The following is a 22,743-nucleotide window of genomic DNA, read 5'->3' as shown; positions in this document are numbered from 1 at the left end:
TGACTGGAGCGAGCGCCCTCAGCTCGCCCAGGTCGATCAACCTTTAAAAGCGAGACCTGTTGGCCTTTCAGAGGCATCTGGGGCCGAACAGAACAGCAACAACATCGACCGAGCTCTTTTACTCGGCACACCCCTTTCTTCTACTTGGCAGAAACTTTATTCTAGGAAAAAACATTGGGTCTGGTCTGAGATTCTTCGGCCTCTCTAAAACACCCCAGGCCAGCACCACGCATTGTCCTGGATCGACACGTCGGCCTTGCTACCAGCTGGTTCTGACTTCGACTTGTTCCCAGTCGCTGGATCCCTTGTACCAGCTGTGAACCAGTTGTCCTGCAGGTTGCCTTGGGCCTGCCCATATACCCTGTCCGCGCCTGTCCAGATCCTCCGAGCTCTGTCCGGGAGCAACTCACGCCCCTCCGCCCCTCTTGCTTGGTTAAGGCACCCGGCTTTTCGAGTTTCGTCGAGGCCATCAAGTGTTGTTGGCGTGCTTGGACCAGTGCCGCTTCACCTTAACCCTCTAGAGGACCGCACCAGCCCGAACTAGGCCAGGCAAGCGCCCTGTGAATGAGCCACCAAAGACCGACATTCACCTCGTCTCGTCCAAGCCGTCGTTACTTAGATACTCGTTTCTCCCACCCAGTAACGCAGTATTGGGGGCGACTCGCATGCCCCGCGTGGCCTACTTCTCTACCAGCAACCTTCTCTCCACCTTCGGACTCCCTACCCTCACCGACGCTCTTCATCTTGCTCCTCTGGCCACCGCCCTTTCTTCAGTTTCTTAGCCCCTTGATGCCATGAAGCGGCCAGCATGGCTTTCCAGAGCAGTGTTCTCAGAGATGGCGAGTGGGTGACAGAGACGGTCAACTTCCAGGATGCCCTGAAGGCCTCCACCGCGCCCAAGACCAATCCCAAGCCCCGTGCCGAACCTCCTGTCTGTGGTGTTCTAACTAGAACCCTAATCGAGAGCCCCGTTGTTCACTGGGTTCTTCCCGTCTGGATACGATCCCGTTCTCACAATGATGTTGCTTTTGTCGGCGTAAGTCTTGTCTCCTTGTGCGAATCTTGCGACAACTTTAAATGTTCTGAACTCTGGGGCTGGTGCTTTTGTTCCTAAACCTAGACGTTCAATCTCGCTCCAACCTAGAGGCATTGTGTGTTCTCACTGTTTGGAGTGGCCCTCGTGGTCGAAAGTTGAACACCATGTGTTGAGATGTCCCGCCCTTTCTGCTGTTTACATTTACCCCGATGGACTGTCACTAATGGAAACAGGATCACTTTGTTCAAATCAGTGAGCTTCGCGATGATGGACAAGCCCATGAGGTCATAAGAAAAGCCGACTTCGGCTCCAGAATCCGAAATGCCCTTGTTCTCGGAACACCTCCTGAGGGCGGCCCCGATGGTACAGCTTCCAGCGTTATCAAGACCGAAGACGCCGATATCCTCATGCAAGACGCCCCGAAGCCACATGAAGGGAACGCCCGTCAGCCGCTTCCTCCCCAACTTCTGGTATTGATCCTCGAATCCTCTGATATGGTATTCCTCTTCGTTCGAGAGCTCCCGGATCATACTCTCGAATTCGTCACCACCAAGTATGAAAGCCCTAGGAACCTCAAGTACCTGGGATACCACTTCATCATCAACCCATCTTCGCGCTACATAGCTGCTGGCTCTGCCGAGGGCGCATTCATCATATACGAGCTAGAAACGTTAGCGAACATGAGCACTCAGTACCAGCTCCAAGGATATTATCAACCTGTCAAAAACCTCAAGGTCCGAATTGCCGATGGAATCATCCACAAGTTGGAGTTTCTGTATCCGCGACCTGAGGATGACTACCACATCATCCTCCTTATCATCATTGTCCGGCGTGAGGCTATCCGGGGGTCTCACATTTCCCGAATGGTGGTGTATGATTGGGAGGCCAGCGATGATGTTGAGGGAATTCTCAAACTAGAGAAGGCGGGAACGCCACTTCCAAAGGAACATCGGATGCCACTAATGATCATACCTTTGAGAATCAATACTGCTTTCATCGCTGTCTCCGAACATGCCATTGGGATTGTCAAGAACGCCTTTACAGGGCAGACCTCGTTTGACACTCTGGAAACGCACTCTCCCAGCCAGACCAACTTGCATCATGGAGCTGCCGGCCCCCTTTGGACTGCCTGGGCAAGACCGTTCCGCCTCAACAAGTACTTTGAAAAGACGGACATCATCTATCTGGCACGCGAAGACGGCGTCATTGCCCATATCGAGCTCGACTCAGCAGACCTTCTTCCATCAGTGACCACCGTTGGGACGATCAGCACGAATATCTCCACCGCCTTTACAACGGCCTATGATGTCTTCTCAGACGTGTTCATTATTGGTGGCGAATCAGGCCCAGGGGGCATCTGGAAGGTAAACTGACTTAATAGGAGCCCCCTGATCACAGGCGACTGACCTTGTACAACAGCTTGCCGCTCGAAGTGACCCCCAGCAAGTAAGCACGATCGCCAACTGGTCTCCCGTTGTCGACATGGCCACGACAGACGGAAACGATTCTTGGACAGATGGGGTGGCACGCCAGGATCGGTCGGGTAGATCTAAACTGTCGCCGATTCTTTCTCAAAAGCCGGATCGAATTTTCTGCACCTCGGGTCGTGGGCCCCGGTCCAGCTTAACGGAGCTGAGATGGGGCATTCAAGCCAGAATCGGACTAGAATTTGACTACGACCAGGTTGTCCGCCAGTCATGGATGTTCCCCGTGGAGAGTCAAGGAGAGCGAGGCTTTTATGCCATCCTCTCAATGCCACATTCTTCTGATGTCCTTCACTTTCCTGCTAATCTCAGCAATGCCAGCGCTTTGTCCTCGGAGGTCTCACCCTTTGATACCAACTCGCGAACGATATCCGTTTGCCAAAACGACCAAGGAACAATTGTACATGTCACAGAGACGTCCACTAGCCTGGTTGCCTCCTCACAAAGGCAAGTACTCTCCTTGTTTCCAGCACTCTTATAATCTACATGTGAGATCCGCAAGGGATGGCTAACCAACTTCAGCTCCCGGCATACACACGGCGATGTTTGCGGACTCGATTCTCTGGTTGCAGATAACGCATGTTGTGAGAATGATATCGTCGTCATCTCCTCGCATAACGGCCAAGCATCACGTCTGGATGTCCTACGGATCGACCAGATGAATGTGACAAAAGTTGCCTCGGTAGACACAGCTGGAGAGGTTACATGTCTTTCTCTCTTCACCCTCTTAGGCGACACATATATCGTGGTAGGCTCCGTTATCGACGGTACACCATGGATTTTCAACTATACTCTGGATGTCCAAGAGGTTAGAAGCCACAGTATGGTGTCACATTGCGGTATTGTCCTCATGTTGGATTGAAGTGTTGCCCACGGAAACTAATTGGTTCTTAGAATATGATGCTCAGCAGCTCCAGCTCCGAATGGAGGCCTTCACAAGCATCTCGGCAGTCAACGATGGCCCAAACAAGACCATACTCGTATTCGGAACCAGGAGTGGTCACCTAGTCACCGTTCGAATCTCAAACGATGGGATTGAGGATATTTCGATGACTGTTGAGCAGCTTGGCCTGGCACCTACGAAGGTGTCTCCTGCTTCAGGTCCCTTTGCCGGAGGCCCTGCCTTCTTCGTCTGTTGTGACAACAGTCTATGGGTGATGACGGACTTTTCGGAGCAAGAGACCAAGTTCAAGACAAAGAACCTTATCTGGCCGACTGATTCCAGTGATCCATCCTTGCCAGCGCCGCCCATTCACGCAGTCCATTGCCTCGCAGACAGCCTTTCCAACTATCCCCAACACATGTCCTTGATGTTGCTGGCTGGAACACGGATCCTTCTCGTGGATATCTGGCCTCACGTCGGCCCCGTTCCCCGCAGCATTCCCCTTGCCGGAACACCGGTGCGAGTCATCTACTCCCAGACCTGGAAGTGCTTGGTGGTGGCGCACTTTGATGAGGAAGATCGCTCGACCCTTTCCTTCATCGACCCTGACTCAGGGGCCACAATTTCGAGCGCTTCCGACAAGAGCAAGAAACCATCTCAGCACATCTCTGGGCTAGGCCATGTAGGAGACAAGATCTTCGGCTTGAACGAATGGCTTTATGTCAAGGATGGCAAGACCTTCCCGTTCCTCATCGTGACCACGCAACAAGGCCGCTTGATGATTGTATCCGTGAAAGAAAAGAAGGTTGAGACGGAGAACGGGCCATCAAGGGAGTTGCAGTATTGGACCCGGTACAAGAAGAAGGGCTTTTCAGCACCCGTCTATTCGGCTGTGGGAGACGCTGTGGGCCTCCTGTTTTGCGTCGGTGATACCTTGCAATGGGAGGTTCTCGACCTCGCTGAAAAGAGGCTGAAGCCGATGAAAGAGTTCCGACTAGACTCTCCTGCCATCTCACTGCGTGTGGAGGGGAGCAAAGTCTTTGCCTTGACAGCGATGCATTCCATGCTGGTCATCGACCTCCACGTTGAATCCGAGCACGCGGAGGCCTCCCTCATCCATTGTGATCAGGTTGTGCGGTACATGTCTCATATGGTTGAGATGGGGGATTCAGAGGATCAGCTTGACGAGTGGCCACTGAATCTCCTCTCGACCAGCCAGGCAGACTTTTCCGGAGTTTGGGTTCCTCGGGGCCAACGGAACAGGGAATTCGAGGTTGTCGTCTCTGGAAAGTTGCCCACGTCGATAAGGAAATTCCAGCGCGGGCACACGCGCCCATTTTGGGTGGCTGCGAACCGCCAGCGGCAATACAACACCCTCTTCAGTACGGTTGACCAGGCCGAGGTGTTGGGCGTGTCCCTCGATGGCTCGCTACAGCACTTTGCACTGATAGGCCTCGACCTGTGGAGATTCTTACGCCTTGTTCAGAACCTGGCAAAGCACGATAAAGACATCTGCCCCTTTGAGCCCGGCAACGACTCAAAGAAGAAGAGGCATGAGGATGAGGACATGTACTTGGATCTCGAGCCTCAGATGGTTCCGGACAAGATGCACGTTGACGGCGATGTTCTGAAACGTTGCTTTGACCGACGCGCTTTGGAAACGTTGGTTTCCATGGGGGATGGCTTGGATTTGTTTTGCGAGTATCTAGATGGCATCGATGAAGGAAAACACACAAAGGCGTTTCGAATTGACGGGGAAGATGGACATGAGAAGTATCTCGAGCTGGGCTACGAGATCTTGGAGCATGTTTTAGCGCCAGTTATCTGAAGCTTGAATATATGGGCATTTGGAGCTAGGATTTAAGGCTTTAATGCTGAGTTGGAGTTGTGCACTGAAGGGAACCTGCTACTGATATATGAGGCAGTGTAGCCAGTCACAAGATGGAAAGAATAACATGATGCCTGGGGATCACGTTGTATTAAAAAGGGTTTTGTCAATATTATTAAGGGACTCAAAATTAGTCGCCTATACTCGCGAATCAAAGCAGGATAGCAATTACCCCTTGCTTCTTGGTGATGCTATATCATGGAGTTATCAGGCTCTTGAGAGGTGATGTTGTGGGAGGTTCGGGTGATTACATAATATGACATTCACAAAATATTCCTTCCACTGGGCTGGGTTTCAGTGCCCCGCAGAGGAAGTCAAGTGATTTGATTCATTGTCAACCTCAACTGGAACTTTCATGTTAGCGAACAGCATCACGAGAATTCTTGGCTGATTGCTCAGACTCGACTCGACTCGACCTGCGACACAACTCCTTGCAGACCCGAGGAGACGGAGCATGTCGCATAAGCTACTCCCACGAGCCCGACGACGTTACCCTGCGCTGGATTCGCCACCACCGCAGCTGTTCAAGAAGCCCTGTTCCCGTTGGACTTGATACCTACAGTAGTGGGCTGCCCCGCCTAAACCCCGTAGCCCAACCCACTCCCACCCGCCGAACGAGCAGCGAAACCGACCATACAGAAGCCAAACCTAAGGCGCTGAGGTTGTGTGTGCCTGGCTGTGTCTGGTCTGTCTGTGTGATAGAGCCGTTGCCTTGTCCGTCTGCAGGCAAGTTTCTTTGGCTACTTCACCCCCGAAAAAAAAAATCCATAACTCCTTCTTCGCCCATTCGCGAGCCCCTCCGACGACTGCATCTCTCGAACCAGCCGACAGAGACCGCCGAGATGCCGCCCAAGAAGAAGGGAAACAAGAAGAACCAGCAGGATGACTGGGAGGCCGAGCTTGGCGAGAGCATTGCCCCGCCTGCCGCCAACGACGATGCTCCTGCTGGTGACGACAACGCCGACGGCGACGACGATGGCGGCGCCGGCGGCCTGATGGCCACCCTGCGCAAGAACAAGGAGAAGCGTAAGAAGAAGGGCATCGTCGACACAGCTCCCGTCGAGGAGGAGGCCCCGGCCGAGGAGCCTGTGAACAAGGAGCCTGTCGAGGCAACCATGGACGACGAGTTCGATCTGCCCCAAAAGAAGGGTAAGGGCGGCAAGCAGAACAAGCAACCCGCCAAGCAGCCCGAGCCCACCGCCGACGATGGTGCCGAATCTGGCCGCATCTTGACCAAGGCCGAGAAGGAGAAGCTGAAGAAGGAGCGTGAGAAGCAGCGAAAGAAGGAACAGGTATGTGATTCTATATCTACTTATTAATATCCCCTTACTGACAGCCTGCAACAGGCCGCTGCCAAGAAGAAGGGAGGCGCCGCCGCAAAGGCCCCCCAGCCTGCTAAGGCTGCTGCCCCCGAGAAGCAGGAGGAGGCCGCCCCTGCGCCGGCCGCCGAGCCGGCCGCCGCGGCCGGTGGCAAGAAGAAGAAGATTCCTGCCCACCTTGCTATGCTCCAGAAGCAACAGGAGGAGCTCCGACGTCAGCGAGAAGAAGCTGTCCGCCTCGAGGCCGAGGCCAAGGCTAAGGCCGAGGAGGATGAACGACTAGCAGCTGAGGAGGAGAAGCGCCGCGAGGAGGCCAAGGCCCTCAAGAAGCAGAAGGAGAAGGAGCGCATTGAGCAGCTCAAGAAGGAGGGCAAGTACCTCACCAAGGCTCAAAAGGAGGAGAAGGCCCGCAATGAGCGAAAGCTTCAGCAGATGTTGGCCGCTGGTATCCAGGTTGGCCCCTCGGAGGGTGGAGAGAAGGCCCCCAAGAGCAAGCCGACAGACAGGAAGAAGAAGGGTCGAGCTCAGCAAAAGGTATGGACTCATCTGAAGTTTCATGGATCTGCCTTGTACTGACCGTAACCAGGCCGACGAAGAGAAGGCCCTTGCTGAGGCTGCTGAGCGTGCCAGGCTGGAGGCTGAGAAGGCTCTGAAGGAGGCTGAAGAGAAGGCCGCCCGCGAGAAGGCTGAGGCCGAGGCTAAGGCCAAGGCTGAGAAGGCTGCCGCCGAGAGTGACGTTGAGGACGACTGGGAGGCCGCTGCCGCCTCCGACGGCGATGTCAAGGATAGTTGGGATGCTGACACCGAGGATGAGGCTGAGAAGGCCAACGGAAAGGCCGAGTCTGGATCCAAGGACGAGGAGCAAGAAGAGGCCGAGGAGTCTGAGGAGGAGTCTGAGGAGGACGAGGCCGCCACAGCTGCCCAGCAAGCTGAGCTCCAGCGAAAGCGAGAGGCTGCTGAGCGCCGTGAGAAGGCTCACCAAGCTGCGCTGGCCGCCCGATCCAAGGACAACCTGCGATCCCCTATTTGCTGTATTCTGGGACACGTCGATACCGGAAAGACGAAGCTTCTGGACAAGATTCGACAGACCAACGTCCAGGAGGGCGAAGCCGGTGGTATCACACAGCAGATCGGTGCTACATACTTCCCTGTCGAGGCCATCCGACAAAAGACGGCCGTCGTCAACCCGGATGGCAAGTTCGAGTTCAAGGTCCCCGGTCTCCTGGTCATCGACACGCCTGGTCACGAGTCTTTCTCTAACCTCCGATCCCGTGGTTCCTCACTCTGCAACATCGCCATCCTGGTCGTCGATATCATGCACGGTCTTGAGCCTCAGACCCTCGAGTCTATGCGTATGCTGAGAGAGCGCAAGACCCCCTTCATCGTTGCCCTGAACAAGATTGATCGACTCTACGGCTGGAAGAAGGTTGACAACAACGGCTTCCAGGACAGTCTGGCTCTCCAGAGCAAGGCCGTCCGCAACGAGTTTGAGACTCGTCTGGAGAAGACCAAGGTTGCCTTTGCTGAGCAAGGTTTCAACTCTGAGCTCTTCTACCAGAACAAGTCCATGTCCAAGTACGTTTCGCTCGTGCCCACTTCGGCGCACACGGGTGAGGGTGTCCCCGACATGTTGAAGCTCATTGTCCAGCTCACCCAGGAGCGCATGGTTGGCTCCCTCATGTACCTGTCCGAGGTCCAGGCCACCGTTCTCGAGGTCAAGGCCATTGAAGGTTTCGGTATGACCATCGATGTCGTCCTGTCCAACGGTATCCTGCGTGAAGGCGACCGCATCGTACTCTGCGGTACAGAAGGTGCTATCAAGACAAATATCAGAGCTCTGCTCACCCCGGCACCTCTCAGGGAACTTCGTCTCAAGTCTGCCTATGTTCACAACAAGGAGGTCAAGGCCGCTCTGGGTGTCAAGATCAGTGCCCCTGGCCTTGAAGGCGCCATTGCCGGTTCTCGTCTGATGGTTGTCGGACCTGATGATGATGAGGATGACATAGAGGATGAGGTCGAGTCTGATCTCGCTGTCCTGTTCAACCGAGTCGAGAAGTCGGGTCGTGGTGTCAGTGTCCAGGCTTCGACTCTTGGTTCGCTCGAGGCCTTGCTCGACTTCCTCAAGGACTGCAAGATTCCCGTGGCCAACGTTGGTATCGGTCCCGTCTACAAGCGTGATGTCATGCAGTGTGGTATCATGTTGGAGAAGGCTCCCGACTACGCCATCATGCTCTGTTTCGATGTCAAGGTAGACAAGGAAGCGCAACAGTACGCCGAGGACCAGGGCATCAAGATCTTTACGGCTGACATTATCTACCACCTGTTCGACGCCTTCACCAAGCACATGGATGAGCAGCTGGAGAAGAAGAAGGAGGAGTCCAAGATGTTGGCTGTCTTCCCCTGCGTGCTCAAGCCCGTCAAGGTCTTCAACAAGAACGACCCCATCGTCATTGGTGTGGATGTTACTGAAGGTCAGCTGAGAATCAACGCTCCCATCGCCGCCGTGAGGAGCAACCCCACGACAGGCGCCAAGGAGATCATCAAGCTGGGTAGAGTGTAAGTTTAATCATCTTGACTGTACATAACCAACGGTTTGCTAACAAATTCACAGAACCTCTATCGAGCGAGAGCACAAGCAGATCCCCGTATGCAAGAGAAAGGAGCCTTCTGTTGCCATCAAGATCGAGATGGGCGGCAGTCAGCCCATGTACGGCCGTCACCTCGAGGAGGAGGAGACTCTGTACAGTCTCATCTCGCGAGCCAGCATCGACACCCTCAAGGAGTTCTACAGAAAGGAGGTCAGCAACGAGGAGTGGCAGCTCATCATCAAGCTCAAGCCCCTCTTTGACATTTCATAAGCTGGCCAGCGAGTGCCGGGCAGAGCTTGCAACACCTGGTGGCGCGAGGCCCTCCCACCCAACCCATTGGCGCCGGGAGCTTGGCCCGAGTGACTCTTTCGCAGAAGCTGTCTTTTGAATCTCCAAGATAAAGCTCAGGCGTCGGGTTAAGCTCCCGTTGGGAATAGGAAGATTGCTACTGCGCATGTGGAGGGGGAGGGCTCGGGGGGAGGAGGGGATGGAGAAAAGAAATTGCATCTGTTACGAAGAATGGAATCACGTCATTCATGTATGTTATGTTATGCCGGTTGCATTGTTTGGGGAACCAAAAAAAAAAGATTGAGGACGCATCAGACGGAGGCGCGAGAGGGTCCAAGGTCTTATATAGAGGGTTATATCCAAAAGCGAGTTGCAACTAACATCCATCATCCATCCGTCGATGGCTTCATGCATGTATGGCTCAGTTTTGTAATCAATACTTTATTCTATAAACTCAACTCAACTCTACTCATCTCATCTTGTCCCATCTCTTATCTAACTACCCAACTTCACAACACACTTGACTGAACTGACCCCCCTTGTCTCGCTCATCTCACCGTCATTTCACCTCACGCCACCTCATCTCTCTCGTCTTTCTCACCGACATGGCACAGTTCAAAGAATGAAATGGGCAAAGTCCAAAGGCTCCAAGACTTGAACCAAGTCTGAGTGTATGGATCCTAGCTACTAAAGGCAAAAGTGGTCTAACAGCGGGTAACATATCCGTCATGATGATCCCTCCCTCTTCCCTCTCCCAATAAAAAGCCGTTGCAACCGTTAACATGCTCTATTTCTTCCTCCGCTTCTTTCTTCGTGGCCTCTTTTAACATATTTTTCGGGCGTCATTCATCTCATATCATGTGCGTGACCACAGCTGAGGTGTACCGGACAGCTGTGTCATGATCTTCCTCCTCTCACAACTTACTGGGGGTCAGCCTCGCCACCCTGTTGCGGAGCATCGGCGTCCTTCATCTCTTGGTCCACGCCGGCCTTCTCAGCCTCAGCCTTGCGAGCATCCTCCTCAGCCTTCTTCGCAGCCCGTTCGGCCTCGGCTCGCTCGAGAGCGGCTTGTCGCTCCGCCTCGACTTTCTCAAAGTGGCGCTGGACGATGGGTCCAGCCATGGCACGGATCTCGTCGATCTTGGCGATGTAGACACCCTTAGTGGTATCATCACCCTCATCGTAGAGCCAATCCTGAAGGCATGGTCAGCATCATTGTCTTGTTGATCACAGAATCCAGAATCGGGATCCAAAACATACCTCGGTGGCCTCGAGCTTGGCCTTGATAGTCTGCTTCTCCTCCTCGCTGGAGAAGTCGGCGTACTGGTCGTCGAGCTTGGCACGGAGGTCGTAGATGTAGGCCTCGAGCTCGTTCTTCTTCTCCTCGGTGTCGGCAACAAGCTTGTCCTCCATCACCATGGCAGCCTCCTTCTCGAGCAGGGCAGTCTTGGCAGCCTCGTCAAGCGAAGCAGTGCCAGTCGAGATGGGCAGATCGCCCTTGCGGACCTGCTTCTTGACCTTGCGGGTCTTCTTGGGGGCATCCTTGTCGGTCTCCATGGCCTTGAGGGAAGCAGATGTTAGCGATTGGGGTTCTGGTACGGATTCGGCTGAGACTTTGGGAACAACGGTCGGGAGCTGAGGCGAGCTGACCCGTACATCCTCGTCGAGACGTTGACGTTTAGCGGGTTGGTTACCACCTCCATCTCCGACCGACGCGGATGATGAAGGGGATTCCGGGCTCTGGCCCGGGGCGGGAATATTGGGACGTGACATGGACTCGAGAAAACTCACATCGGGATCCTTCTTATCGCCCTCCTCGTTGATCTCCTCCTCGACCTCCTGGTCCTCGACATAGTAGCCGCTCTCAACGTTCAGAACACCGTGGATGTTGACACGCGCCTTGAGCTTGCAGATCATGAAGTCGTCCTTGCCGTCGGCCTTGACATTCTTGACAGAGAAGCGGCCGATCCAGGGGTTGGTCTTGCCGGGAAGCTCTTCGGGTTGAGCATAGCGAGCCTCGAGGTCGAAGGGCTGCTTTCGGTAGAAGGTGAGGATCTTGGTGGAAGGCATGACGTTACCCTTGTTAAAGACAGTCAGGCTGGTGTCCTCGTCGGGGATATCGGGGGCCTTCTCCCAGGCGAACTCGATGGGGTAGCTGATGATGTCCTGGACGGAGAAGTCGCGGACACGGAAGACGGGGGAGAGAATGGCGCAGCTGAAGGCGGAGCCACGGGCAAGAGCCTCGTCGGCGTTGAGGGTGAAGGAGAGGGGCTTGCCGAAGAAGGCCTGGATTCGTTCCTTGAGGGCAGGGACTCGGGAACCGCCACCGACAACCTCGATGATGTCGATGTCCTCCTTGGTGAGCTTGGCCTGGGCCAGGGCCTGCTCGAGGGGAGCCTGGGTGCGGACGAGGAGAGGCTCGATCATGGCCTCGAACTCCTGGCGGGTGATCATTGCAGAGGCATCAATGTCGTTCATCAACGACTCGATGTTGACGGGAGCCTGCTGGTTGGCGGACAGAATCTTCTTGGTCTTCTCGGCGGCGGCGATTGTGCGGGCGAGGGCACGGCCGTGGGTCATGATGTCGACCTTGTACTTGCCCTTGAACTCCTTGGCGAGGTGATCGACCAGGGCGCGGTCGAAGTCTCGGCCACCAAAGTCCTTGTCCCAGGTGGTGGCCTTGACGGCGAGCTCACCCTTCTTGAACTCGACGATGGAGACGGTGTAGCTGCTGTGGCCGATGTCGACAAAGGCAACACGGCGGGGGCGCTCCTCGGGGCCGGGGAGGTCGAGCTTGGTGATACCCCAACCCAGGGCAGCGGCGGTGCCGTCGTTGATGAGGCGGAGGAGCTTGAGGCCGGCGATGTCAGCGGCATCGATGAGAGCGCGGCGCTGGATGTCAGTGAACCACGGAGGCACGCTCATGCAGATGTCGGACACGGGCAGCTTAAGCTCGGCAGCGGCGGTAGACTTGATCTTGCTCAGGTACATGGCGACGAGCTGGGTGGCCGTGAACTTCTCCTTGTTGCCCAGGTAGCTGACCTCGGCGCCGACCTGGCCATTGATGTCGACAAGGGGAGCGGTGATGTACTTTTGCTCAATCTGAATGTCGGGGTCGTTGAAAGATCGGCCGGCGAGGCGCTTGAGGGAGCCGACGGTGTTCTTGAGGTTGGAGATCTCCTGGGTCTTGGCCGCCTCACCGAGGTAGCGAGACTTGGGGCCGAAGCCTACCAAGGAACTATAGAGCGAGAGCTGTCAGTAAACATGTTTCCTGATTGATGATGGCGGGGTTGTTTTGGCTCGACGGCGGGGTCAAGAGGAGGGGGATAACATACGGAGTAGATCGGTTTGAGACTTCATTGGTGACCTGTATGGGAGAGTAAAAGTCAGCCAAAGGTGAACATTGTATTGTGTGTTTATCCCATCGACCGCAGATGACAGGACAGCCGGCGGTCGATCAGGACGACGGGGAGTGTACGCACCACGTCGACGCCGCGGTTTCGGGCGACGGCAATGACGGTCTTGAGGGTTCCGAAATCGACACCTGTAGAAGGCAAGGCGCCATGGTCAGCAAAGCTTATCCGGGATACAAGATGAGGCTATCTCTCCCGCAGACCGAGGGTGGGCGGCAGGTAGGAAGCGATAGCGGATTGCGGGACGGACTGCGAAAGAGGGCAACAAGCAAGCAACTTACCAACGACACTCATGATTTCGACTGGTGGGAATCTGCCCACGCACACAAACTGAGGGTATTAAAGGTAAGGGAAAGAAATAAGAGAGAAGGGGGGGGAGAGTATGAGCGATGCGCGCAAATGCTCAACAGAGAGAAGGGCGAGCGCAAGGGCAGGAATAGATCGTGAGGATGGAGGGGGGGAGTTGGGCCGCAGGTTTGGCTTGTGGTTTTTTTTTTGCTTTCCTTTCCTTTCCTTTGGTGGAGGGGGAAGTGAGGGAGGGGAGGGGCAACCAAGCCTTGGGTCGGGGAAGCCGCTTACTGAGAGACTGGACCTCAGCTTTTTTTTTTTCTCTCCCCCGAAAACAGTGGCTACAACTGGAAAATTCGGTTTCCTTTTCAGTGGGTTTCCCGGTGGCCGGGAAGAATGAATCAGGTAGAGGGTACCTGCGGGTCGATGCGCAACGTGGTGTAGGTGCAGTGTAGTGCGATGATGTAAACCAGGTATGGTCTACTTGCGATTTTGGATTCGAGGCGATTCGAGAAGATGCGTCTTTTCCTTTTCTTTCCTTTCAGAACAAAGGATACAAAGAGCAGACGAGTAATGCACGAGGCAAACTATTTATTCTATTCAGTCTTCAACTTATCTCGCCTCCTGCCTAGAAAACAGAGTGGGAATAGATATAACGTCCAGGGTCCCCATTGTTGCCATCCATCAGAATCTGGAAACGACGATAGTCTTCTTTGCGATTCTGCCAGCTCCAGCTGCAAGGCAAAGAAAAAAGAGGTAGACAATTTACAGGGGTGGTACTTCTTGCATCTCCACCGAGCCAAAGCACAAGGCGCCTAATCAAAGTCGCAATTGGGTCATTGCATGTCAGATGTACTTTTTTTTTTTTTTTTTGACTCGCGTCCAAGGCAATCTTGACTTCGCCTCATCTGGTAGAAAAAAAATGAGTGATGTGATAGCAAGGGGAGGAGAAAAGTGCCCGGGCGAGAGATGCTGCCCCTCCCCCGCTCCCCAAGGTGAGGCAAGTTGTTGTTGATGGAGGGGCAGAGGTGACCAGACGAGACGAGACCCCAGCAACGACCCGACTCCTGGGTGCAATAGCATCAAGACATCCATTGTTAAGCATATTCTCTCGACAATATCTACTCCGTGGTACACACGCACAAACCTCACAGACCCTGAATTCCATCCCGTGGATTGCGGCCTTAAATCCGGCTAACCATCCATGACTAACAACTACCCAGCCCTCAACATTAATTTGCATGACTTTGACACAACCTTTCAACTCGTGCCAAGCCTTTAACAACTAACATCAGGCATATTTTGCTCCGCTGGCTCTTCTACTGGCTCACCGACAAACCAGATGCTTCCTTGTGATCATCGTTGGGCTCTTTACCCTGGGCAAGCGAACCGAGTTGCAATCCATTCATGCGGGCCTCAATAATAAGAGCTTGTCATGATAACGCATTATGGACCATCCCGCTAGCAGAACCTGTTTCTAAATCACCGTTCATCACGTTTCATGTCAAACTTGTCTTTTTGCTCACTGGTCTGGTCTGTTTTGCCTCACCTTATCCCACACCAGCAACCTCACCCACCTGGATAACAACACAACGCCCGGATCACCTTCAGCACCCACCCCGGCCACGCCCGCTCATCCTCATCTCCGGACTTCCCTCTCGTCTTATCTTGTCATGGACCATTCGGCTCCAATATTGCGGGGTAGACCGTACCACTCTGACTTGTCAATGACCATGCAAGATCGGCATGTCAACAATATGCGCCACAGAGTCTCTTCCGCCAAAATAGCTTCATCGAGCATAGACCTATCTAACCCCCATCTGCAGCACCTGCTAGCTAATATGCTGCAGCCAATCTCGAGTAATCTGTCGTCATCTTTTTATCTGCTTTGCTTCAATCCTCTCGCCATCCGGCTCGCAAACGACATATTCTCACCAAGCCTGGACTGCCCTCTCTCCTGGGCTGGACTAGCCACCTCCTCCGTCGAGCCAATGTTGGATCCCTCGTTTGGCTCGCCTTGGGCAACTCGACCGTACTGCCCTTGATCATGTAGGTGCCTTGCATTTCTACTGGCCAGATAGTTTGCTCGTCTCAGAGGGGAATCCGACAGCTTCCGGCCGGGTAGAACCGCCTGCATGTTGCCCACTTCTGAAGCCTGCGTTTGCATCTGCTGTGCAATCTCGTACTTGCGACGGTCTTCTTCACCCATGAGAAGCTTCATTCGTCGTGGTGTGCACACCCCAAAGCCTATGCTTCCGCTAGATACAATGCTGTCAAAAGAGTCTCGCTCCCGTAACTGGGGTCTGGTGTATGTCCCTGACTCGACATCATCTGCGCTTGCATCCAGCTCATCTGGATGTAGATATGTTCCCGATGCCGTCTTCTGACGAGCTGAGAACTTGCCATCAATCTTGTCTGGCGGCCGCACCACGCTCCTGGACCGTCCGAGACTGCTCGTTGCGGCTGACTCTCCCTTTGACGCTGCTCTTCGAGCTTCGTGTGCTGCTCTGAATGTCTCTGGAACCACGTTCAGCTCATCACCCTGCTTTTCGGCCTGTTCCACAGCTTCCCGTGCGGTCGTGTGCGTGTCTGCTGCTGCAGCATCTGCTCGCGGTCCACCCCATGTTCGCTGCCCTGCCGTGAAGATCCCGTACACCATGTAATACCAGTTGTAAAACGGGTTTAGAATAAACATGAGCGGGTACAGCCAGATTTTGAACCGTCGGAGCTTCGCTCCAAAGTACAGCATCAGCATCCAGTTGAGGCCTAGAGAGATGGCGATGAATCCCACGGGAAGATCGTCCACTTTCTTGACTGTTGTCATCAGGGCTAGGACCATGATAAAGAATAGCAAGGCCGTCGTCCGGATGGTGTTTTGCATGAATCGGACTAGAATGAGGATTGGGTATCGCTTCCACAGGCGCCAATCCGTCAACATGCATACTTCGTTGGTGATGAAGCCAAGGAACCATCGGCGCCGCTGCTTAATCAGGGACCGATAGGTCTGAACAGCTTCCGTCTTGCAGAATGCCGACGTGCACATCTGGATCTGGTATCGCTTCTTGGCTCCGATCATGAAGAGATGTGTCAGCCAGCGATCCTCCCCTAGGTGGCACTTGGCGAAGTCGAACAGATCCTCGCACTGCTCCGTCTTGTCCACAAAGTAGTACTTGGCCATACGCCGGAACGCCGAGAACCGTAACATCGTCAGCGCACCAGGTAGACAAGTAACAGAGCCACACCCGGACTCGACAGTCCGCTCAAACAACTGCCCATGTATGTACTCCATGTCCTGTAACAGGGTGATAACACTATGTTTTCTCGTCGTCGAGGTGATGACGCCAGTCATGGCCAGCATGTCTCTAGTATTGCCGGGACTAAGCTCCATATCGTAGACAAAGTTTTGAAGGCAAACCTTGTCCAAGATGCAATCCGAGTCGATAAAGAGGATGAATAGATTGTCGTTTCGCTTGAGGTATTGTTCGTACACTTTGTCAATGAGCTTGAAAGTCACTTTTTGACAGTGACGCTTGCCTCCATGAGGGAATCGAGAAACGGTTATACGAGCCGAGCGGTAGCTTACGTCGATGCTCTTAGGATACGACTCCATCGTGAGTGGCACGCCAAGATGGTCGATGGTGTTGAGATATAGCTCGTCTTCTTGCTCGCCGTCGAAGGATAAGAAAACGTGGATACATGCGGCTGGATAATCGCAATCGATGACGGAATTGATAGCTTTGATGAGGACTTCGGGCTCTTCTCGATAGCAGGGCATCACAACAACGACTTTAGGCGCAGTCACATCGTCGAGAACCTGCTTGATGCGCTTCGTCCGGCCGAGTTGATTAGTCACGAGCTGATAGATGCAGAACAGCCAAGGGACTGTAAGCAATATGGCGAAGCTCCAAAAGGCGAACCACTGGAGAAACGCCACCATCTCTTCTGGCCATAGCTTGGTAACCTGGCTCGGCAATGGCAGCGTCACTACCATGATTGGAAGGAAGATGGCGCTGGAATGAGTTAGTCTGTGCTCTTCGATGTGAAGTAGAAGCCGTCAACTTACCGGAGTAGAACAAATGTGACGCCAACAACGACGCAAAGTACATTGATGGACCAGTGCTCTGACTTTTGGAAGACCTTGACAAGGCAGTAAACAAAAGCAGCCAGCCAGAGAAACCATTCGAGGCAGGCCATCACCAGAACCACACCCACGATACTCGTATAAACAATCTTTCGGAAACGAATCAGCTTCGATATAGGAAGAGTGGGCAACACTCGGATGCATGCACACGTACATCTTCCAAAGGCCAGTCATCCAGCACCGCCATGACTGCAACGGGATAGGATCGATGAATTCCGAGCTCTTGACTGGGCTGTATCCCGCTGGGAAGTGCTTCCCCAGAGACAAAGGCTGGGAGAAGGTGAGAACGGCCAAGGTCAACAAGTTTGCGGAACGGATGGACGGCCTCACCCTAGGCACCTGAAGGGCGAGAATCTGCAGGCTCACCACAGAGCCTCACAGCTCACGGGAGCCAAGACGGATGGGCGAATTCTTCCAAATGGATCGCCTCCTTACTGTGGCGCTGCCGTGAGCGAGTGGGCGCCCGACGGCTGCCCGCATGTAATGGCGAGTCTCGAATGAGAGGATGCGAAGGGTGTTACAAACGGAGCGAGTTGACAGATGTCAAGTCGCTCAAGATGAGTACGGAAGGGGGTGATTTGACCTGAGAGAACTGAAGTGTGGAAGGCGCCGGGAAAGCTTGAGAGAGAAGGCACGATGGGGGAAGGTAGGTACCACATTGAAGCTTGCGCCTGAAGGAATGGATGTACAAGTCAAGATGAATATTACCAGCCAACTGCTAGAACGGGCATAAATGAAGCATACTGGCCAAATAATAGCCGTATGCAGCATCTGAGCAGGCAAACAATTCTCCATCAGGGCAAACAAATATTGGACACAACGTGAGTATCCGTTATTGGCAGACCAACACGACCTTCGAAGCACTCACACCACATTAGCCAAGGAATGCAGTAGTAAATCTGAATCAATAGCGTTTATAGAGCACGTTTCGTTTTTCGGCTATAGCGAACTAACACATCTAGCGACCTGACGTATTCGCAGATACCTAAATCTCATTTCGCGGTGTCAAGCAATATGCGGCGTCTTCACGGCAACAGCCTGTCAAGATCATCAGACCCATGAAATGTTTGATAGGTTTTCGTTCGTCGCGACGGCTCCCTGACAAGTACACCCTCCCTCTGGCATCATAAACCGTGCAAACTCTCACAGCTCTCTGGTGACGAGTAAAAGGGTGTGTTTGCCTGGCCATTGCCAAACGAGGCGTTGAGCATGTCCCAAGGGATAGCCCTTTCTGTCCTCGAATCGATGGCGATTCAGGCATGACGCTCGGAACGGATCATGCCAGGTGCTTTTTGGTTAGCTGGCGAGTGGTGCTATCCGACTCGGTGAGCGTGTACGCGTGGCGCGAATCGGGCGCGCGTTGACCGTGTGAATGATCTTGACCTGTAGATAGAGGCACAATGAAGATGGAGGATACTCATCAGAGTCCCCATCTTTCTCAAGTCCTCCAAGGAGGACGAGAGCCAGAGGCTAGATTAGTTGTGAACCTTACCCATCCTCACACGTCTACCAATCGACATCGCTGAGCTGGAGTTTCCTGGACCTTTGCCCGCGGTCCTTGTTCGACCTTTCCAGACGGTTGTGATAGTACGTCGCCGGCCGTTCGTTGCCTGAGTTGACATGTGAATATTGATGTTGCGAATAAGTTCTGGGGAGCCAGGGTCTGTACCACCATCCGGATCTTCGTTCTGTTGAAGATCATAGTTGAGCACCAGGTTCTTGATGCGCTGCTGTTCCTCCCGTTCAGCCTGCTGCTGGTTCTTCATAGCGATCGCAAAAGTCGAGTCGGATGGCAACTCGACAGTTCGTGTCTGATGCGGGATTAGCCATCACGGTCATGATCCCAGCCAATGGAAATCTCCCTACCTGCTGCCGGTTGCCCTTCTTGGTGAGTAACGAGAACGCCATAGTATGGCTGGGAGGGGCTTCACTGCTGGCCCCTTCCGCTGAGGACGGTGTTTCGCGATTCTTGGCTCGAACTGGAAGTGGCACGTCGAAGAGCTGTTTGCGCTCAAACTTGCGCGACTCCAGACTCTCGGCCATCAGCTTGGCATACTCTCGTTCAAAGTCAGCTTCGTCTTCAGGGTCAACTTCCTCTTCCTGTCGAGTGACAACAATAGCTTCTTCCTCAAAAGTGCTCTCGCTGTCAGACTCCTCTTCAACGTCCTGGAACCGCTTGTTAGCTAAACGATGGTGTTTGGTGCTTGCCTGGCTCACATCTGCATCCTCCTCTTCGGAAGCGCTCTCGTCGTTGTCATCACCATCCACATCATCATTGTCGCCATTGTCATCATCGGACGAAGGATCACTAGTGGCGTCATCCATATCGGCTGTCTTGTCAACACCTGCCGACTTCTGATCTTGGGCGACAGCAAGCTGGAACGCCTTGACGGCTTCATCCAAACCAGCAGCGAGCTTCCATTGCGGACGTGTGAGATGAAACGTGTCTTGCACCAAGAACTCGATGTCCATAGGCAGAGGCCCCTTTGTGAAGATGTAATACTTGTGCGAGTCAGCAAGAAGACGCTGTCAACCGAATAGAAAAGTTTATACCTGGAAGAAAGAGAGGAAGTAGTCCAGCTTCTTGCCTGCTGCACCTCGGTTGAAGAACATTCCGCAAGTCTCCAGCATAGTTGCGACAAGGCGAATGCGGAAGAAGTCATCCGGAGGATCAAGCGGGTTGAACTTGCCAGGGATGGGCGGACCACCTGTGAAGCAATAAGCCATATATCCTGTTTAATAGGTAGTTAATAGGCCCACCATATCCGAATGTCATGATCTTGTACATAGTGTCGAAGATGACTGGGTGCTCAAGCATGCGGTAATTGTAGAGCTCGCCAAGATACTTGACTTCCGCTATGCGTCGTTGATAAAATCTGTAGTCATTCTGCTCCAGCCCAAATGTTATGGACTCGATGACGTTGTCGATAACCTTGACAACAAATGCAGGATGATAGCGATAGAGGGCGCTCAGCAGAATTCCAAGGAGATGGACACTGCCATATTTGACCTTGCCAGGCTTTGAGAAGACCTTTTCTAAAATGGCAACAACCTAAACCATGTCAGTCTCTGGTATACAGAGAAGCAAGGGATACAGACCTCTGTCTCTTCCCAGTGGAGTCTTCTGATTTGCTTCAAGATCTTGCTGTAATTTCTCTTGGTCATATCAACATAGATCAATTTGCGAACAAAGAGTTCCATTGGTGTCCGTTCCTTCTGTTCAATAGCCGGTCTCTCAGGTGGGTCGACATAATAGACGGCGTTATCGATGAGCATACGCTCAGGTTGTCCAATGTGCTGAACAGACTTCTTGCGCTGGAGAGTCTCGAGGAAGCTCACCATACGGGGAGCCGTTTCAGGGTTGCGAAGAAGATATCGACCGCAGTTCTCAATGAGATTGCACAGAATCTCAATGTTCATGCGCGAGAAATCATCGAGACTAACCTTCAAGCAATGAAAGACGACGTGTTCAGGGACAATGCCAAACTTGGTCAGCTCGGCGAGATACCGAATGTTGCTTAGTCGAACCTGGCCCAAGAAGTCCTTCTCCTTTCGCCTTTGCAGACTTCGGAATTCTGCATCGAGATAGTCGACAAGACCCTTGGGAACATCCGGCATGTACCGTCCAAGTGTAGCAACAAGACGAGACCATGATGGAAGCAAATCACTTCGACCCTTGGGAACCTCGGTCAAGGCCTTTACAAGACGATTGCGGGAAGCCTTGGAATTGAGGAAGCAAAAGTCAATCGCTGTCTGGTCGACAACATCTTTGTTGGTCAGCTCCGGCAGGCGAGCAAGGAGAGCATCAACCTGGGCACCAATAGTTCGGTTGGCGATTGCCGTTGACTGATCATCAGCACTATCAGCAGGTTTGGCAGCCTCAACGGCCTCGGCAGGATCAATCTTCTTGCCAACTTGTTCATCCGTGTCGGTCTTTTTCTTCTTGCCGTCTTCGAGCAGAATAGGTGGGACCTTGCCCTTAAGGTCGACCAAGTTTTCGTAGAAGCGACGCTCGTCTTCATCTTCCCAGATACCAGCTCCATCACCCATTGAGCGCAAGTAATCGCCAGTCTTGACCAGACCAATTGACCCATTGGATGTGCCGAGTGAATCGTCCGAATCCTTCAAGTCAGGCATCTCAGCCCCAATGGCATCTGCGATAACTTGGGCGTTGGAAACTAGGCGCTCCTGAGCCTTGACCTGTTTCTCATAATTTGCCTGTCGATCTTCAAAAACCTCGCCAGACTTGACGTACGCCTCGGCATTGCGTCGGGCTTGTGACTGAATCGACTTTTGATCTCGAGTGATGTGCCCTTTGACGTCGTCAAAGTACTTCTTGAGGACACTCCTGAAGCGCTCTCGCATCTCGGGCTCGGTAAATGGTTGGTCTGAGTCTGAAGATATTCCACTTTCGTCCTTTTCATCATTGGCGTCCTCATTGCCCTCAGTTGTACCGTCTTCCTCAACCGTCTTTCGCCCATCCGCACCGCTCGGCTTGACCCCTAGGATATCCCAGCTGAATGACTTGACAAAGATGACGAGAAGCGGGAGATTTGCGTGTTCGCGATCGTATCCAAGAAGGTCCTTAAGCACTTCCAATGGGAAGGGGTCTGCGCCGGCACCTTTGTTCGTCCGAGTCTTGAGTTCGGCGACCTTGCCTGCTGCTCCCTTTGTCGCATCGTCGGGTCGGCTTACATCGTCGAGAGTCCTTACAACACCAACCAACCAGAGTTCGGTCACCACACGGAGCAATGCGCGCTGGCGGGTGATGCGCTCCTTCTCTTCCTTCTCGCGAGCTTCGGGAGCCAGAGCTTTGAGGATACTCTTGTCGGGTGTCGCCATGCCCTTCCCAAGCAGCCAAGCTAGGTATTCCGTGAACTCGCTCGGACCGAAGCGCTGGTGTAGAGCGCTGACGATCTCGACGCCAGCCTCAATCTCGCCGGGCGACTTGAGCCTGCATAGTCCCTCATAACAGGCGGATATAATCTCGGAGAGGTACTTGTGCAAGCTGAGAGTTCGGATTTCCTGGAGGAAGGTGCTGAGGGTAGCAGCGGTGATGGCGGTTCGCAATCGTTTAATAAAAGCGGTATTCTTCTTGAGAGACGAGTCGAGCGTCTTCCCAACAGGGAAGAGATCTATGTTATCTGATGTCAACAGTCGGGAGCGGGGGGGGGAGTGGTGGGGTAGACATGGGAAGTGATTCACACCTTTTTCGCCATCCCATGCCTTGTCGTTCAAAGCGCGCAGTTCGCCTAGGAATATGATTAGCTCTCTGCCCCAGTGAGGAGAAGCACGAAAAAGACATACGCTTCCTTGCGCGATCCATGGCTAGCCACACAAGAGTGGGAGGGAATTCGCGACTTGGGGTAGTTGGGTGTGTGTATGTCGTATCTGAGGTGGGTGGAGGGCGGCGCT

The 22,743-nt window shown here is 53.6% G+C and overlaps 5 protein-coding genes across 5 annotated transcripts; 2 read left to right on the top strand and 3 right to left on the bottom strand.

Moving 5' to 3' along the window:
• Positions 1-808: 808 nt before the first annotated feature.
• NCS54_01268900 (MMS1-N domain-containing protein) lies at positions 809-5,231 on the top strand (the record flags this gene model as incomplete). Its single annotated transcript, XM_053157915.1, has 5 exons — positions 809-1,036; positions 1,270-2,400; positions 2,456-2,982; positions 3,043-3,359; positions 3,415-5,231. 5 exons carry the CDS (start codon positions 809-811, stop codon positions 5,229-5,231), a joined length of 4,020 nt encoding a protein of 1,339 aa, XP_053013890.1.
• Positions 5,232-6,133: 902 nt separating this feature from the next.
• On the top strand, positions 6,134-9,468 carry NCS54_01268800 (Eukaryotic translation initiation factor 5B; the record flags this gene model as incomplete). The annotated part of the gene is made up of 4 exons (XM_053157914.1): positions 6,134-6,583; positions 6,638-7,144; positions 7,197-9,166; positions 9,222-9,468. The coding sequence occupies 4 exons, from the start codon at positions 6,134-6,136 to the stop codon at positions 9,466-9,468; spliced, it is 3,174 nt and encodes a 1,057-aa protein (XP_053013889.1).
• Positions 9,469-10,407: 939 nt separating this feature from the next.
• NCS54_01268700 (Hypothetical protein) lies at positions 10,408-13,193 on the bottom strand (the record flags this gene model as incomplete). Its single annotated transcript, XM_053157913.1, has 5 exons — positions 10,408-10,680; positions 10,747-12,724; positions 12,822-12,853; positions 12,969-13,030; positions 13,181-13,193. The coding sequence occupies 5 exons, from the start codon at positions 13,191-13,193 to the stop codon at positions 10,408-10,410; spliced, it is 2,358 nt and encodes a 785-aa protein (XP_053013888.1).
• Positions 13,194-15,066: 1,873 nt separating this feature from the next.
• NCS54_01268600 (Chitin synthase) lies at positions 15,067-17,515 on the bottom strand (the record flags this gene model as incomplete). The annotated part of the gene is made up of 3 exons (XM_053157912.1): positions 15,067-17,197; positions 17,251-17,417; positions 17,483-17,515. 3 exons carry the CDS (start codon positions 17,513-17,515, stop codon positions 15,067-15,069), a joined length of 2,331 nt encoding a protein of 776 aa, XP_053013887.1.
• A 1,319-nt stretch (positions 17,516-18,834) lies between these two features.
• NCS54_01268500 (Hypothetical protein) lies at positions 18,835-22,654 on the bottom strand (the record flags this gene model as incomplete). The annotated part of the gene is made up of 9 exons (XM_053157911.1): positions 18,835-18,938; positions 18,998-19,139; positions 19,195-19,494; positions 19,546-19,830; positions 19,882-20,036; positions 20,089-20,380; positions 20,428-22,463; positions 22,536-22,580; positions 22,636-22,654. The coding sequence occupies 9 exons, from the start codon at positions 22,652-22,654 to the stop codon at positions 18,835-18,837; spliced, it is 3,378 nt and encodes a 1,125-aa protein (XP_053013886.1).
• Between the last annotated feature and the right edge of the window lie 89 nt (positions 22,655-22,743).

Source organism: Fusarium falciforme, chromosome 10 (assembly GCF_026873545.1).
Source record: "Fusarium falciforme chromosome 10, complete sequence".
NCBI classification, from domain to species: domain Eukaryota; kingdom Fungi; phylum Ascomycota; class Sordariomycetes; order Hypocreales; family Nectriaceae; genus Fusarium; species Fusarium falciforme.
This window is presented reverse-complemented; position numbering and strand designations above follow the sequence as displayed.